The sequence below is a fragment of the Seriola dumerili genome, unplaced genomic scaffold (genome assembly GCF_002260705.1).
Source record: "Seriola dumerili isolate Sdu_G_001 unplaced genomic scaffold, Sdu_1.0 BDQW01000190.1, whole genome shotgun sequence".
NCBI lineage: Eukaryota > Metazoa > Chordata > Actinopteri > Carangiformes > Carangidae > Seriola > Seriola dumerili.
This window is the reverse complement of record NW_019174445.1, coordinates 93,677-110,538: the sequence shown is the minus strand read 5'-3', so window position 1 is coordinate 110,538 and position 16,862 is coordinate 93,677. Positions and strand designations below refer to the sequence as shown.

Below are 16,862 nucleotides of genomic sequence, written 5' to 3'. Positions count from 1 at the left end.
GTGGTTACATTTTTCAAATGTGTGTGTGTGTGTGTATGTGTGTGTGTGTTTTTAATGTGATTTCACAATTACATTGTTGTGCATCAGGGAGAACGGTTAGAAGATTTAAAGGCCATAATCATTCAGTAAATGCAGAGGTAAAGTTATTGTCAGCAGCAGGTTGTAATGATCATTAAGTGGCTTTCTGATGCTTTATTGGCTGAAGATGTTTTTATTTCTCTTGGTGTGATTTCTGAGATTGTAAAAGAGTTAGTCGAAGCAAAATCAAACATTTCCATCTTTACTCAGTCATTCATCCATTCCTTGCTTCCTGCCCTTCCCTCCACCAGAAACCATCTCCGAGCTGGCAGAACGACCAACCCACAACCCCATCACCACCACTGCCGCCTCCATCACCACCGCCGCCCCCTTAAACCCTAACATCGTGTACGGCATCCCGCCTCCAAGGACAGCAGAGATAGAGACCAACGAGAGACCCCCGGCTACCACCCCCTTTTCCACCATCAATCACAACCGTGCGCGAACAAACCACCGCCACCCCATCCACACCCAGCCTCAGCCTCCACAGCCGACCGCTGCCACCACCTCCTCCTCCCGCAGCATCAGACCCACCCCCTCCGCTGCAGTGGCCTCCTTTGAGGGCTCAGGCAGCGGGGAGCCGAGCGGGGATGACCAGACCGAAGAAGAGGAGGAGCAGGAAGAGGAAGCGGGTAGCGGCATCCCAGCAGAGGCCAGTGGGGCAGAGGAGCCATTCGGTAAATCCCTGCTCTTTCACTTCATTACCCACAATGCTTTGGGTTTTTATGGGAGGGGCTTTTTTTTTGTTGCTTTTTTTTTTAAAGAAGGGGTTGGACAATCTCATATAGTCTTTTCTTAGCTGACATCATAACACAATCATGCCATCACTGGAAGTTAAAATGAGCACAAGCTTAAGTATTGTTTTGTGTCGTATGAATTGTCAACATACCCTCCTGACTGCGACAGCCGGAGGAGAGAAATGTCAAAGCCAGGCAGTCAAATCTCTGTAAACACATGCTGTTGGTGTCATCTCAACTTTCATAAGATGTATATCTCAATTTCAGACAGAAAGGAATGTATTTGCATGCTTCACTGTTGCTACATCACCCATGCTCTTTTCTCCCATATCACCAGCGCTTGCTCTCAACAGCTCGCAGAAAACAAACCCAGGCTCTGTAAAATACACTCGCGGCGGGCCAGATGAAACTGTTGGCCCGCATCTGGGGGATCTCTGGAGCCTGACTTGACAGGCTGATGTGACTGAGAGGTTGAGGTGTGCGTGTGTGTGTGTGTGTGCGTGCGTGCGGAGGCTGCGTACCTTGTCACATGACTAGTCTCAAATCTTTCTCGACATGCCCTCCTGACTGTAACAGCCAGCTGCGGTTTCTGGGCGTCCTCTTGGACAACAAGAGATGACTGAGACTTTTCAATCACAACTTTTTTCTGTTTTTTTTAGATTTTTTTTTTTTTATTCCTGTTGTGTTCCATCCGTCTATCCATCCACTTTGCCTGACAGCTCGCCGTAACAGGATCGGACTGATGGAACAGCATGGCCACCAATGTGCTCTTCCTCAGCTCTTCCTCTTCCTCCTCCCCTCTCGCTCCATCTCCCCGAGTCTTAGATTTATTCTCTTGTCAGAGGCTGACCAGAGTGCTCGGTGACGCGAGGAGCATGTAGCTTGTCTGCCAAGGAGAGCCCCAGTCTTGTGGCTGTGTGTGTGTGTGTGTGTGTGTGTGTGTGTATATATATATATATACATCCATCCACTTTGCCTGACAGCTCGCCGTAACATATATATGTGTGTGTGTGTGTGTGTGTGTGTGTGTGTGTGTGTGTGTGTGTGTGTGTGAATTAATGTGTACCTGAGCATGCTGAATACGTGCATACATGCTGATGTAGTGTGAGCAGATGAAGAGATTGCACAGTGCAGATTTCAACACAGACAACGTTAAAATTTGCATAATCTCTGTGTTCTGGTAATTGTGTGTTTGTCAGGAGTACTCATGCGTTTTATACAGTATGTATGTAGAAATCTTATCTTTGTTTTTTTTTGTGTGTGTGTGTGGGTGTGTGGGCTTGTTTTATGGTTCAAAAACTGGGAGCTTCATATACTTGTGGGATCCAACAGCTTTGTTGGATCCCACAAGTTTAAATGTTTGTTTTAGGATTAAGACTTTGTTTTACTGTTCAGGTTAGAATTAAGTTTAGTGAAGGGTTTGGGTTAGACATTCAGTTGTGATGGTTCAGGTAAAGGTAAGGGGGACAGGGGAATGTATTATGTCAATGACAGGTCCTCACAAAGATAGCTGTACAAGGGTGTGTGTGTGTGTTTTACTCTTATCTCCCTCTCCTTATGTCACTGAGTTTGACCAATTCTGAGTGCACATATCACTGTCTGAATATATAAATGTGAGCAGGTCAGAGGTGTGCGTTTGTGTGTGTTTTTGTATCCATGCTCTGTTGAAATCTGCACTCATGTTTGGCTGTGTATGTCAGCGTGCGTGCATGTGTGTGTGTGTGCGTGCGCGTGTGTGTGTGTGTGTGCGTGCGTGTGTTTATTTGACAGCTCTCATGGCTCCCACTGGAGTCATGCAGCGTCCCCTTGGCTGCTGTGTACTGCCCTCTCTCCACCACCAGCGTTCTGCTCTTCAGCCCAGCATCTGTAAATCTGCAGACCACACGCCAACAGATGCCCTATAAACCCCCCTCCCCCCCTCCCTCCCTTCCTCTCGCATCCTTTGACCGCGAGTCCTTGAGCAGGACGTCCCTCGCCTCTGACGTCTTTACAACTTGTTTAGCCGCTAGCTGTTTGCCTCGGCGATTATTTCTAATCTCTGTGCGGCCATAAACTGCGCCGCTTCAACCAACACACCCCCTCCGCCGGCGCCATCGTTAGAGAGGATGGAGGTTTGCTGCTGTTGCACACTCTTGTTCATCAGAGAGAGAAATGGCCGGCCACTTTTATGTCTTATATGTCCCAAGATAGCCAGATATACAGTGACCGTTACACAAATGACTGTATGTTTTTTTTTCTCTTGGGAAGACTTCAAGGTAACTGTCAGCCAATCAGCAGTGAGCAGTTGCAGATCAAAGAGCCCCCCCCCCCTCCCCTCCCATTTACAGTACTCTGTGTGTGACATGACTGGCAACAGTGGCCATTACGTTTTCTCTGCCTGACAAAATGAGTTCCAGGTGTAAAATCAATCGCTATGAAAATGCCATATAATTGCTTCTGACAGATGACTCTATTAGCATCCAGTCACTGGTCAGTGGAGTGAAAACACACAAGCATCTGAACAAGAGCAAGTAGAGAGGAAACAAAGGAAATTGTAGGTTTTAAGCTTAGAAGAACTACCTGTCCTCAGTACCTGTCTGAGAAAACAGCTCCCCTCTGGCTGTCTGCGATAAGCTGGCTTGAATCGATGCATTTTCTGAAGCTTCATGAATTATTATGTGCCCCTGTGTATCACCCCCAGATCCCACTATGGCAAACACCACTGTGCCCACAGCTGAAGACAGATCATCCTGTGACAACACAGAGTTCGGCTGCTGTCCTGACGGCAAGACACCATCCAGCACTCCAGAGGGCGCCAACTGCCCCTGTAAGTCAGCATGACCCTTCACAAGACACCTTCTCTAGCTTCTGATTACCTGGATATTACCCTGTTACCCTGTCTGTTGGTACAGTGCGATAAGATGTGATAAGAGGGCTGAAATCCCGACTTCACTTCCGAACTAGCTGCTGTTGCAGAAGCTTCTCTAAATCAATGCACTGAGTCACAGAACCTTAAATCTCTTTCTTCCATTGATGTTTTTGAAAAAAGAGAAACATGCTCCTGGGTTTTCCACCTATCTGCTAAGATACAGTAAATGAGCACCTACTACAGCACTTAGCAAATAGCTAACGTTGCTATTTGATTCCTTTGTGATGTTAGCAAATTTAAACAACAAACTACATTGCCCATTGAAGAAACATTTTTATATATTTATATTTATATGTATAATTCTTTCTGAGACTTAGAGGCTAAAATCAATACTAAGCTCATGTCTGTGCATTAAGTGTGGAGTTAGAGCTGGGAGGCAATTAGCTTAGCTTAGCATAAAGGCTGGAAGCAGGGGGAAACAGGTAGTCTAGCTTTCCTCTCTCAGAAGGAAAAAAAACTCATCAATTAACACTTAGTGTCTCTTTGTTTAACCCGTACACATACAGAAATGTAATAACAAAACTTTATGCTCACTTTATGCTAAGTTAATCCTCTCCTATCTTCAGCTGCACACTTAATGGTGCATTCATGTGTTGGAATAATCGGAAAAATAAGTTGCAGACTTGGGAAAGTCAGCAAAAAGTTTGGTTGAGGCTAAGAAACTTTTGATTACTGCTGCAAATTCAAGCATTGTGTATCCATTTTTTGGCTAACATTTAATTTGTAATAAGGTATTAGCTCGTAATCCTTACTTGCTTTCCACATAGAGCGACCTAGCCTGCTATCCAACTTCAAAGCACTTGAACACACCCAAGTTGGAAAAACAGCTTCCCAACTCGCAGCATGTGAATGCAACATTAATACATAATGAGAGAGGTATCAATCTCCTCATTTATTTTTCAGGCAGGAAGCAATTTTTATTTTAGCTGTAATTTCTGCGTGAACGACACACTCTACACTGTCTTCCATTTGCATGATTGTGCAGTGTTTTGCCCCGGACTTCAGTCACAGCTCTGCTCTCCGGGGCTTGTGGCAAAACTGAATATGTTAAACCTAAAACCAGAGATTATACTGTGTATGTACAAAATACAGTTTCACATATAATATTTACCATCTGTGTCAGATGGAGCAATCAACACAATTTCCTGTTGAGCGTGGTTATGTTGAAGGGCTGATTTTCTACTTTCTAATTAGTGCTATTACAAACATTTATGAGATTCTGGGTTTTCTTATTTGTGGAACAGAATCCCAAAACTTTTTGTGTCACATCTAACTTTCTCTCCATTTTTAAAACTCAATTTATAAATTTTAATTTGTAGATAATTTGAGAATCAACACAATATATTTTTATGTTGAATGTCTACTTCGGGAATAGCGATGTTATAAACTGACGCGTCAGATGGTTTGTTATACAGAACCATCTGGAAAGGCTTTGTTGGAAACTGTTTGGAAAAGGGCAGGCGTTTCAAAAAATACTTGGCAGGTAATTAGATGAACCATCTGTCCGTCATATGAAGTAGTTGGAAAGTGCCGAAGAGGAAACACAACACAGCAACAAGCCGCCGTCTGAGGAGCTTTGAAGCTAGTTAGCATGTCGGTACAGACGATTCTTGCGCTCTAACAAAAAACAAAACTGTTGCTTCTCTGTAGCTTCCCGTAGTTACTTCCTCATATGATGCTGATTGGTCCAAACCACTAGCTTGGAGCGTGGCAAGATGGATTCCCGCTTTTTCTTTTGCAGCAGTGCTTTCATGAATCACTTCCCTCATATGTAAATGATCATATTGGCAAGTGGAAGAAAATAAAAAAAATAAATACTCAAGTAGTGAAACATTCAGTCGGACGACGCAGTAATCCACGTTTATGAATTTGACAACACTTCACAGTCTGACTCTGATATTAGTCATACCCTGCCAGATCCTCAGTGCGTTTCATTTTCTCTAGTTTTTCTCCAGAATATTGAATAAAGTTTGGTTTGACGCGAGACTCAACATCATATTTTAGGGCCCCTGTGCTATGAATAACCATCTGTGTGTCTATTCCTGCTTTTTTCGATCTTCCTTCACCTTCTTTCCTCTTCTTTTAATCTCCCACCTCTTCTTTTACTCAGCCCTTCTCTTTATCAGTCAGTGTTCGGTATCTCCCTCTTGAGCTGTATCTCAAGTCTTTTCTCTCCCTCAGCCCGGTCTTGCATCAGTTCATTTCTCTCTGGAGTTGAGCGGGGAGAGAGTCGAGAGACTACCAGAGGCCAACAAGCACTGGTGTACCAATCAGTGCCTTCTGCCAGACTCTGTTCAAAAAGATAAAAGAGCTTCTTTCTCCCCTTTGCTTCTCTATCTCTCTCTCCCTCCGTCCCTCGGTTGAAATCTGCTCTCTGTTTGTCCCAGTTGTGTTAGCCTGACTGATTGTGAAAGTAGGGGTTTCTATCTGGCCCCCATGGGTGCCACAGGTCATGACTTAAAAGAGTTGAGGCTACAAAATGGTGCAGAGTGCAGAGTTAGATTTCTGGCACGAAGGTCCCATAGTCTCCCAGTAAACCAGCAGATTTCACTGCCACACAGTCCACACCGTTATCTGAAGCCTTCCACAGCCCTCTGACTTCTTTCACAGAATTTAAAGCTGAACAGGGGTGAAACATGGAACGCCACATCTGTCAAGCTTGGATTTCATGGTGTTCGGACCTCAAATCCAAGACAACAGATGTAACAAATCCACTAAAGCCTGTAAATATTTATCTCAGCCCAACAATGACGGCACATCAGCGATCAATACTTCATTCAGCTCAAGTGTTACCAATAAAAGCAGGCGGCACCATAGGCAGATCAATACCCCGGATCTTTTTTCTCCTGAGAAGGGCTAAGCCTATTCTCCGCTCATTAGAAGTGAAATGACACGTTTTCTCCCATGCTAGAATATCCACCGGCCGCCATCTCATTGTTCCCGGTGCAGGTTTATTGACATGCGCCCGACTGTCTCAAAATAAATTTAAAAAAAAAGACTAATTGTTTGCTGTTGCAATCTTCACATTTCATCGAGACATTAAAATGGTGAAGTGATTCAAGGTTGAGTTTTGTCCACACCGTTAACACACTCGGGGAGATCTATGAAACCCTTTGTGTATTCAATTGCGCGGCTTCACGGCGGATATCTGACTCTCGGTTCAATCACAAATTCTAAAACACGTATGTAATCACTTAGTTGGAGTAATGATGGAGATAGTTTTGTGTCTATTCACATGGATGTTGAGATATCTTCCTCTGAAATCTCTGTAGCCAGTGCATCACCGGTTCTTCAGTTTAATGTGACATAAGGCTCTCCATATGTTACATTTAAACAACACAATTCATATAACATCATAGATAATGGCCAGCAAATGCCCATGTGAGAGTTAATGGCACACTAAGCTCCAGCTACTGTAAACTCTTCCATATGCCAAGGGAAGTCCTAACAAATCCATTATATTTTACAGTTCACTAGAACCCGATAGTCAAATAGCTCTGTCCCTCCTTTTATCTCTCTCTTTCTCTCTCTCTCTTTACGTCCGTCACGGCAGTGGGCTGGAAAATCACCCACTCTGATGTTTGTCTTCTCTGCAGATTAAAAGTCCGATCTCTCGATGTCCCCTCTCTTTCTTTCTTCCTCCTTCATCTTATCGGCCAAACCTCGCCCATTTGCCTCTTATTTTATGGCTGCCGTCACATCTGAATCGATGTGTGCAGCCCGTGAAAGTACTGTAAAGGCGGGGGGGGGTGCGAGAGTGGCAGGCGGGTGGGCGGGCAGGCGGATAGGCGGGCGGGCGTATGTGTCTGCAGTGACTGCTGTCCTTTTCATGCAATTTTAACCAGGCTGTGTCAGTCACCGGTCTGGTGGCATTAAGGAGACAATTACGGCTATCTTTCACGATAATCATACAAGTGCTCTTCCCATTCTCCCTGGTGTAGCTCAGGCAGGGGCAGCCATGATTGATTTGGGCAATTTGTTCTGCTGATTACGAGCGGCGTGGAAACCCGGCATCAGTGCCTCGCATGCTCTTCTGTTCGTCACCTCACACACACACACACACACACACACACAAATCCCCTCACTTTCAGCTTTATTTCAAGCCCTCTCCTCTCTGGCAGCAGTACGGAGAAACTGTATAAAGAGTTGATAGATGTTGGACAACATAACCCCCAAGGTCGTACAGGGAGGCTTGCTCTTTGCTGAAGGAGGCACTTTTGAGAGTGGCTGGGGGCTGTTTCCTCTTTAGTGTATGTGTTGTTTTCTTCCTCATGTATTTGTGTGTCTGTCTAACTTGTTGTCTTTTTACCCAGCCCTCCATGCCTCGGCCAGCTTTTGGGACACATCTCGGTCTGGTAAAACTGGCCCATTTTTCCACCTTTCCTTCCGTCCTTCTTTGGTTTCCTTCCTTCCTTCCTTCCTTCTCTCATATCTCACAGTCCATCTCTTCCACCGCCACAACCTCCACCACGTTCACCTATCAAGGCCGAACTCCAGCCCTTTTTAAAACCCCACCACCCACCCACCCACCCACACACACACAATCAGCAACACACTCACTAACCTCCCCTCGTCAAACACACACAAACATACTCTCCATCACTAACCCGAAACTGGCACTACCCCAGAATGAGCACCGTGTGAAGGCAGTGGGGAGTGAGTGATAGACGAAGGTTCGACCCGTGGTGTTTTCAGTATCACATGCTCTTTCCTCGTCTCCTCTTCCTTCCAGCCACCATGAGGTTCAGCGGTTTCCTGCACCTGGACCAGGTAGAGGGCCAAGAGATTTTCTACACCCCGGAGATGGAGGACCCCAAGTCGGAGTTGTTTGGAGAGACGGCCCGCAGCATAGAGAGCGCTGTAAGTGTCCGGATGAAAAATCCGCTGTAACACAACATATAATAATATTCTCATTGATTGTTCCTGCTACAGCTTCACATGGTCTGATATGACCAGTAGCTCGCGGTGGCTAATGTTACTTCATGTATACAAAGATCTAAATAATTGAATCAGTTCAAACACTCGATTGTTCGATTATCCCGATCTCTGCAGCTCTCCAGGCCTCTTTTAGCTCTTTGTTTTGGTTGTCTGCCCTAAAAATGTCGCTCATTTTCAAACAGAGAGCTAAAAGGAGTGGGAATATCCGAGTCACTTTCATCAGCAGAATGAATGCTAATGTTGTTGTATCTGCTGAATGTGTAACCAGGAAATAACTGTCTGGCATGTTCACCGCATGTCGTGTTTTCAGCTTGTTCTAGTGCCCTCAAGACAAGAAAAAGAAAAAGAAAAAGAAACGAAAAGAAAGCCACTTGTGAACAAAGTGGTCATTGTTCAGAAAAAAACTTTGCATAGTCTCGCTGCAAATTTTGTTCTCGTCAAGAGTGGAAAAGCCTCTGAGACGACATTCAAAAGCATCACGAGACACAAAACTCTTCAATGAGAGCCAGACTAATCGAATTCTTCCAGCTCCTTCAGGAAAGTTTCATCGCAGGTTTTTACACACTTGACACCCCTGAAGCTGCTGAGTGATATTCTGCCACACCGGGCTGGAGTGATTTCTCTGGTCAGACATCTGATAGAAAAATAACATTAAAAAAAAGCTGGATACGGTCAGGGAGGATCATACATCATATCAGAGGGAGACAATACAGCCTGGCTGATATTTGATTTTTAATAAAAGGCGAATATTGGCTATCTGTTACATCAGGTGATCCCTAGAAAGGAATGTGGTGATTGAAGACCAGATTTTGATCCAGGTAGGTAGATCAGACGAAAATAAGACTCTTCACAGCATCGTGGTCCATCGTGGCGGTTCAATTATTATTTTTCTTTTTTCTTTTTTTATGATGCAATAATAATTTTTCACTCACATGAACAGCAAAATAAGAAATCCTCACATGTGCTGCTGATTAAATTTTTTTATTTAATGCACTGCATGCAAGCTTTAGTGTGAAGTAGCGTAGACATTGCATGAGGCTTCCAGAAGTTTAATAAGAGAACTATAAAAACGGCTCTCTGCAAACTAATTTGTCGATTGCTTGCCAAACACTTCACAGTATCGGAAAGCGGCATCTCATCTGAGATTAATTAAGATGTTTCAGATATTTGAAAAATCAAGTCCTTACTCTGGAAATGAGTCTCGTGAGTCTGGACGGTCACAAAGCCAGTTGCTGTTAGCGAGGCCGGCACAGAGCCTGTACAGTAATCACTGTTAGTCCCCGGTGGTTCACCCCGGTTGCATCTCTCCACTGTCCGTTTTCTCTGTCGAGCTCAGACCTTTGAACAAATGTCTCTGTTGTTAAGCCAGGGCCTCGCTCCTCTGATGAAATGTGGGCTTGTGTATGTGTGGGTGTGTGTGTGTGTCTGTATACACAGTACACATCTACCAGCTGTTGAATCGGTGTCACTAACCCCCACTGGGACCTAATCTGCTACCTCACAGACCTCAGTGTGCGTTTGTGTGTGTGTGTGTGTGCGTGTGTGTGCGTGTGTTCGCTCGTTAGCGCTCTTAGCCCGTGTGTCTCTGAAGCCTGGTGTGCCACTTGACAGCAACCACCCCCTCCTCATCTTCCAACACACACACACACACACACACACATACATTACATACACACACAGATATACACACACAAAGTACGCACAAAGATATATAGCACGCACACACTCACACTAAGAATCAAGCCACAGCATATTTCTTTTGCAGTGCAGCAACCTCCTACAATTAGTGAATAAATTAGGATATGTGAGAGAAAGAGAAGGGGGGGAAAGAGAGATCAGGAGGTTTTTAAGTCAGTGTGTCCACAGAGGAGTTTGTCCACTACCATTTCCATCCCTAAGCCAGCTTTGGAGGATTTTATATTTGACCTGTCTACTTTGCTGTCACACTCCAGCCCACAAATTAGAGGCATTCAGTACATGGAGGAAATAATCTTTAACACCGAATCCTCCGGTTGAACCTCGTGCACTGAGTCATCAGTGTCACTAACGGAATCAGCAGCTTTTTTTTTTTTTTTAGCATCTGCGTTCTCCCCCACTAGTGTCTATAAAACATGATAGATGGGATGTTTTGGCCGAAAAGCACGGGCGACGTTATTTGTAATTTCCACCACAAGTCAGAAAGAGTTCCAGCTGAATGTGTCTCTTAAATAATTCTGTCTGGAGACTGGCTGTAGGAAAATGCAGACGGGGAGTGTGGAAGAACACTTAGTGGGAACAATGAGCCTGAGAGGATGCTCCGGTGAAGTTACCAGGCCTCGTGACTTTAACCAGCAGCTGAGATGAGAACGAAACACTGAGTGTGAATGTGATTAATCCACCGCCATGATGACAATGACAGAATTGTGTGTGTGCTGGTGTAAGTTCTAGCATGAAAATGGTCCAATTTTCAGATAAAATATTGGCCCAGTTTTGTTTGGCTAAAGGCAACAGTCTTAACTGCTGTAATGTCATTATTGGCCTGAAGGAACATTTTCGTCGAACCTCCTTACAGAGCTCCTCCGGCTAGTTACAACATGCACACAGCGGGGGCATCGGAAGCAAAACCAATCAGGAGCACATGTCAGGGTGGCACGACATTTATCTTAGCTCCTCCCGAAAACTTGTTCCTGTAATTAATGCCACGGCTGCAGCTAAATGTCAATTTGTGCACCCACACCCAATAGGTTTCTTCTCCGCACCCCAATTTGAGAGGCAGTCTTTCTTCCTTGGAGACAGAGTACAGTCTTCCAGTATTGGACTCGCTGCTATGATAGCATGGAGCTCATTACCAGCCTCATTTATCATCTCTTCTCTCTTGTCTGTTCTCTCCTCCCACTCTCCTTCTCTCTCTCTCTCTCTCTCTCTCCCTCCCTCCCTCTCCCCTTCAGCTCAATGAGTTGTTCAGGAAGTCGGAGGTACACAAAGACTTTATGAGCGTTCGTGTCCGTAACCTGGCACCCAGCAACTCCATCCTGGCCTTCGTGGAGGCTCACTTCAAACCAGGTGAGAGATCTTTGAAGTGAGCAAAAAATAAATAAATAAATATGAATGAACATAAAGTAGCCGACAGAGAAATACACTGTATGTGCTTGGAATCACTTATGTTTTGTCCCCCTTTGTCTCTTCAGCAAGATAATCTGAAAAATCACTCAGGGGAATTAAATGGAACTGGGATAAAAGTTAGGCCATTGGCCAAGGAAGTCTTAATTAGTTTTTCAGTGCAGAATAAGTCATTATATTGCTATTTTTAAAGCACTTTACAATTTCACTCTTGACTCTTGGACTGCAGGTAAGGTGGAGCCCAGATCAGCTTGTGTGGAGTTCAGTAATCTTTTATTTAATTCTCGTATCTGTGGCCTATTTGACATAAATTCTCATTCTTCTTGAAGGTGTTTGTGCGATAGCAACCAAACTGTAGCTGCATGTAACCACTCTTGAGTAATCCTGCAAGCTTAAATGCCATTTTGCCCGAACAGTAGATGGTTCAGCAGCCACAACGCTTTGATTTAAATGACAGTAACTCAGCGTCTACACTCACTTGAAATGTTGCTCTGTTCATCCTTGTGTAAAACATGACTGCGATTGAAGGGTTCTCTAAAATTATTATGATTTTTTTTTCTGTAGCTGTGTGTTTTCTAGTGCAGATCTGGATGCAGGTTAATGAAATAACAAACTTTATTGCTGTTGAGTATTGAGCATCCTTAGCACAGACACATGCCGTCTGAGTGTTTCCTTATCATTTTTTATTTGCCTCATGATATTGGGAGGCATTGAATGTTTCTCCTCATCTTTTTCTCTTTTTTAATTTTCTTCTCAGTGTCAACTAAATCACTGCTTTGCAACAATTTGCCTCAATGTTAAAAAAAAAAAGAAAAAAAAGATGGTTTTTACCTCTGCATGGATGTTCAGATTTCTATTTGAAATTCATCAGAGCCAGAAAAAGTTACCCAGAATGCCGGTGAGATTGTTGGCTGGTGCGTAGCATCTGCTGTACAAGTTGACAGTACGATTTGTGATGATTAGAAAAAAAAAGAAACAGGAACAGAACCTGCTGTTACCGAATTACTGATGTTTTCTTGATCTGTTAAAGGTTTGTTTACTGTACCTCACTGATGGTGTAATCACAGGCTTGTATTTTCAATGATGACAAATTGCCACACTTACAAAGTGCTGATTTCTCATTATTAAGACAATGTCTCGTAATCATAATGATTTAGCGATTGATACGCCACAACTTTGTCTTTACAAATCTCGTTTTATACAACAAAAACCACACAAAACCCCAGCCGCGCCTCCTTGGCTTTTTATTTTTTATTTTTATATTTTTATGAGTGTCGTTTAGCGTCCTTCATACCCTTCATATTGGGCAACGGGTGCTGTTAAGCAGTGCTCCTCCATGGCCAGTAAAGCGAACATCTGCAGCTACCGTTATGAGAGCAATCCATCTGGAACAAAGCCAGACAAGCGATGGGTGGAGGACAAGTGGTCCCCGGAGACCCTCCACCTGTCATACACAGGCCTTTCTGATATATCCAGTGTATCACTAAGGAAGCTCGAGTCCTGTATTTGCTTCGGAGTGCTCCTCAGAGGCCTTGTCCTAAGTGGTTTTACCTCTTGTTTATTGTAGATACAAGATACACGGTGGAGGACATCGAAGGAGCCCTGCTGAAACAGCTGAAGGCCTCCAAAGAGACCAGCATCGCCGTGAAGAAGCCGGAGGACGAGAATATTCGCTTCACCAATTATGGTAATACTGTGTGGACTTAACAGGAGTGTGCGGGGATTAATAAAATGAAAAGGGGTTTTAAGTTATTCATGAGGTGATTTATCAAAGGTTTTAAGGGTCTTGAATAGGAAATCTCAGGACTGCAGGCTCAACACACTTTAATGTCTCTTTTTCTTCTTCTAATTTCCTTTGTTCTCTCCAGCTCTGTTGACAGGACTCTCCTCCATCCCCTTCTTCACCACCACTACCACCACCACCACGGCATCTGTCACCACAGCTGCCCCCACCACCACCACCACAACCACCACCGCCGCCGCCACCAGCACCACCACCAGGCCTCCGACAACAACCACCCCCTTCTTCACCCGTCGCCCTACCCGCAGGCCCATCAGACGCACCACCACAACCTCAGCACCGGTTACCACACCACTCCTCCACACCACCACGCCAGCTATCACCACGACCACGCCGTTTCCCGCTACCACCGTCGCACATGTCAAGAGTAAGCTTCCTCACAAGGCCCAGAAGCCATGCGACTCCCACCCCTGCCTCCACGGGGGCACCTGCGAGGACGACGGTAACGACTTCAGCTGCAAGTGTCCCGCCGGCCGAGGAGGCTCCGTGTGTGAGAAGGGTGAGCGGGAACTTTTCTTTTTTTTTTTTTTTACTTCTACAATATTTGTCATAACCTTAAAATCAAAAGTTTCAAAGTTTAAGCTTATTTCAAACCCATCTAATAAAATGAGCTGGAACAGACTTCACCTGCAATTTGCTACAATTGGAATTTGCATTTTCAAAGAAGCCACAGTGATTATGCAGCAACTAAGAGGGTTTTAGGCACACTACTTTCCATTGTGCCAACCATGCCTTTTAGCTATGCTATAATCACTGTTAACCACATCCTCAAGTGCTTTGATACATTTATAAAGTAGCAGACACATACTATTATAATACAAAAATCAAACATTAAAGAGAAACATTACAAAGAAAAATATTAATGAACTATATTTCTTTTGTTAAGCAAGTAGTTTTGTGTAATTGTAGGTTCACAAAGTGGCTGCACTGTGAGACCTTAAGTAGCTGTGTGCGTAATGACTTTCACTTAGTGTTCTGAGGACACCGATGTGGATTTATTGGATTATTTGAAGCTCAACAAGGCAACAGAATGCAGACCCTAGGACACAGGTCTATTATACCAGATTTTTATTTATTTATTTATTTTATTTTATTGGAAAATTTGAAAACGAAGATTTGAGTAGTGGCTGCAGTTCAAACCCACCTGAAGAGATTCACACGGGTTCAGCACCTCAGAAGTCAGCAACCGCTGAGCCGTTCACTGAAGGCAACTCAGAACCCAATCAGCACCACAGAGAAAATCAGAAATCAAGCAGCTGCTTGAGAAGCACAATTCTTTTGTTTCTTCCCTCTTACCCTACTTTGGGATTTTTTTTTTTTTTTTTTTTTTTTGTGGGGGGGGGGGGGGGCAAGTTCACGCAGCTGCATCTTAAGATAATTGACACTAATTGCTTTGATGGGGATTAGCTGGTGAGAATCAGTGTGTTTTTGAGTTAGAGTGGCTAAATGAAGTCACACATACGCATACACACCTACCCACACACACCCACACACACACACACACACACACACACACACACACACACACACACACACACAAGCAAAACCTCCCCCAGATCAATCAAGTCATTAGAAAAAGAGGGAGCTCATCAGCTGCCATTCTCCTCGGAGAGACGGACAGAAAGACAGATGGACGGAGAGAACAGAAGCCCAGGGGGGAGAAAATGGATGATAATAATCATAATTGTCAAGTAGCAAGAAAACAAAGGTTTCTTGCGTGCGCGTGTGTGCATGAGTGTGTGATTGTGTGCGACTTGAGAAAGGGTGAAAAGCCCAGCTTCTCCTCTCTCTCAGCCTTTTTCTTTTGATGCTGTGTTTCATCAGGCACTTTGGGAAAAAAAACATCATTCTTAAAATAAACCGATGGAGAGGCTTATTTATTTGTCATCACGAGCCAGTGACACACCACCAACGCTCACCCTTAATTATGCACATTAAATGCCTATTATGCCACGATAAAGCAAATCACATAATAATGACAGTATTGGCTGGTTGTCTTCATTCCTCCACAGCGATCAAGTACTACATCCCGTCATTTGGAGGCCAGTCCTACTTGGCCTTCCAAACCATGAGCGCCTACCACACTGTCCGCATCGCCATGGAGTTCAGAGCGTCCGAGATGACCGGCATCCTGCTCTACAACGGCCAAGAAGGCAAGAAGGACTTCATCTCTCTGGCTCTGGTCAACGGCAGGGTGGAGCTCAGGTGAGTGCGGGCTGACTGAAGAGTGGCAGCCTCCTTTGTCGGCTACTGATAACTGCTGCTTTTTGTTTGATTAAATGCGATGAAACTTTAATGATCCCCGTGAGGAAACGGGGTCATAACGGCAGCAGCTGAGAGAGGATGTAGATAAGAATAAAACAAATAGAGAGAGCGCCCGAGATAATGAGGCAAATAATTACAGCGAGTAAACATGTTGAAAACAACACTGCCAAGAAATAAATAAAGATACAGAAGCATTTTGACAGATTTGCAGGTTAAGGCTTTGACGCCATGCTTTCAGAAATATGTCCACAATTACAAATAAGCTGTTCACATAATCACAATTGCAGATGGTGCAAACGTATGCACAGAAGTATGTGCAGGAGGTCTGAATTTGGCATTTCATATTATTTTTAATCACGTGTGTATATACATATATATATTTTATATATATATATATATATATATATATATATATATAGAATTAGGCCTGGATGTACAAATGTGATGTTTGTATTCACAGATGGAAGCAAAGACGTATAGAAATGCATCCAGAAATGACTCATAGATGCATTAGACTGTCCGTTGTTGTACACGGACAGAAATAGCATATAGTAAGTAAAGAGATAATACTGACACTGCAAGTCGGGACTGATGAGAAGCACCTTGTTTGATAAATATTTTAAGGAGCTATTTGTAAGTTTTGCTATTGCTACATAGCTAAAGTTAGCATTAACAGCTGTTTACTCACCATTCTAGTTGGAAAGTTGTTGAGTTCAGCATCAAACTTCATTCTTTTACTCAGAAACAGGTGTCTCCAGAGGTGGAAAGAAACTCATCTTTTCATCATGTCTTTTTTCTCCTGATGTCAGCATGGTAACCAGCTATTATAAACCATTATATGTTCTATAAAAGGTTATTTTAACCTGGCTGTATTATAATCTCTTGTATTATAAAGACAACAATGGCTGAAGCTATTTTCAAGTGACAGTCACCCACTCACCCGCTCCCAGCAAGAAACCACGTTCGACAACGGAGAAAACTCACAAATACCCCCTTTTTAAATATTTAAAACTGAATACGGTGAATCATGTCACAG

General features: G+C 43.9%; 1 protein-coding gene across 1 annotated transcript in view; it reads left to right on the top strand.

Annotated features, from left to right (window-relative positions):
- Positions 1-16,862, top strand: part of agrn (agrin) — a 254,619-nt gene that overhangs the window by 213,809 nt on the left and 23,948 nt on the right. Inside the window, exons 18-24 of the mRNA XM_022753198.1 lie at positions 330-755; positions 3,496-3,621; positions 8,456-8,583; positions 11,589-11,703; positions 13,328-13,447; positions 13,629-14,060; positions 15,574-15,766. Of these exons, the coding sequence (XP_022608919.1) occupies positions 330-755; positions 3,496-3,621; positions 8,456-8,583; positions 11,589-11,703; positions 13,328-13,447; positions 13,629-14,060; positions 15,574-15,766 (1,540 nt within the window). The remainder of the gene's footprint in view (positions 1-329; positions 756-3,495; positions 3,622-8,455; positions 8,584-11,588; positions 11,704-13,327; positions 13,448-13,628; positions 14,061-15,573; positions 15,767-16,862) is intronic.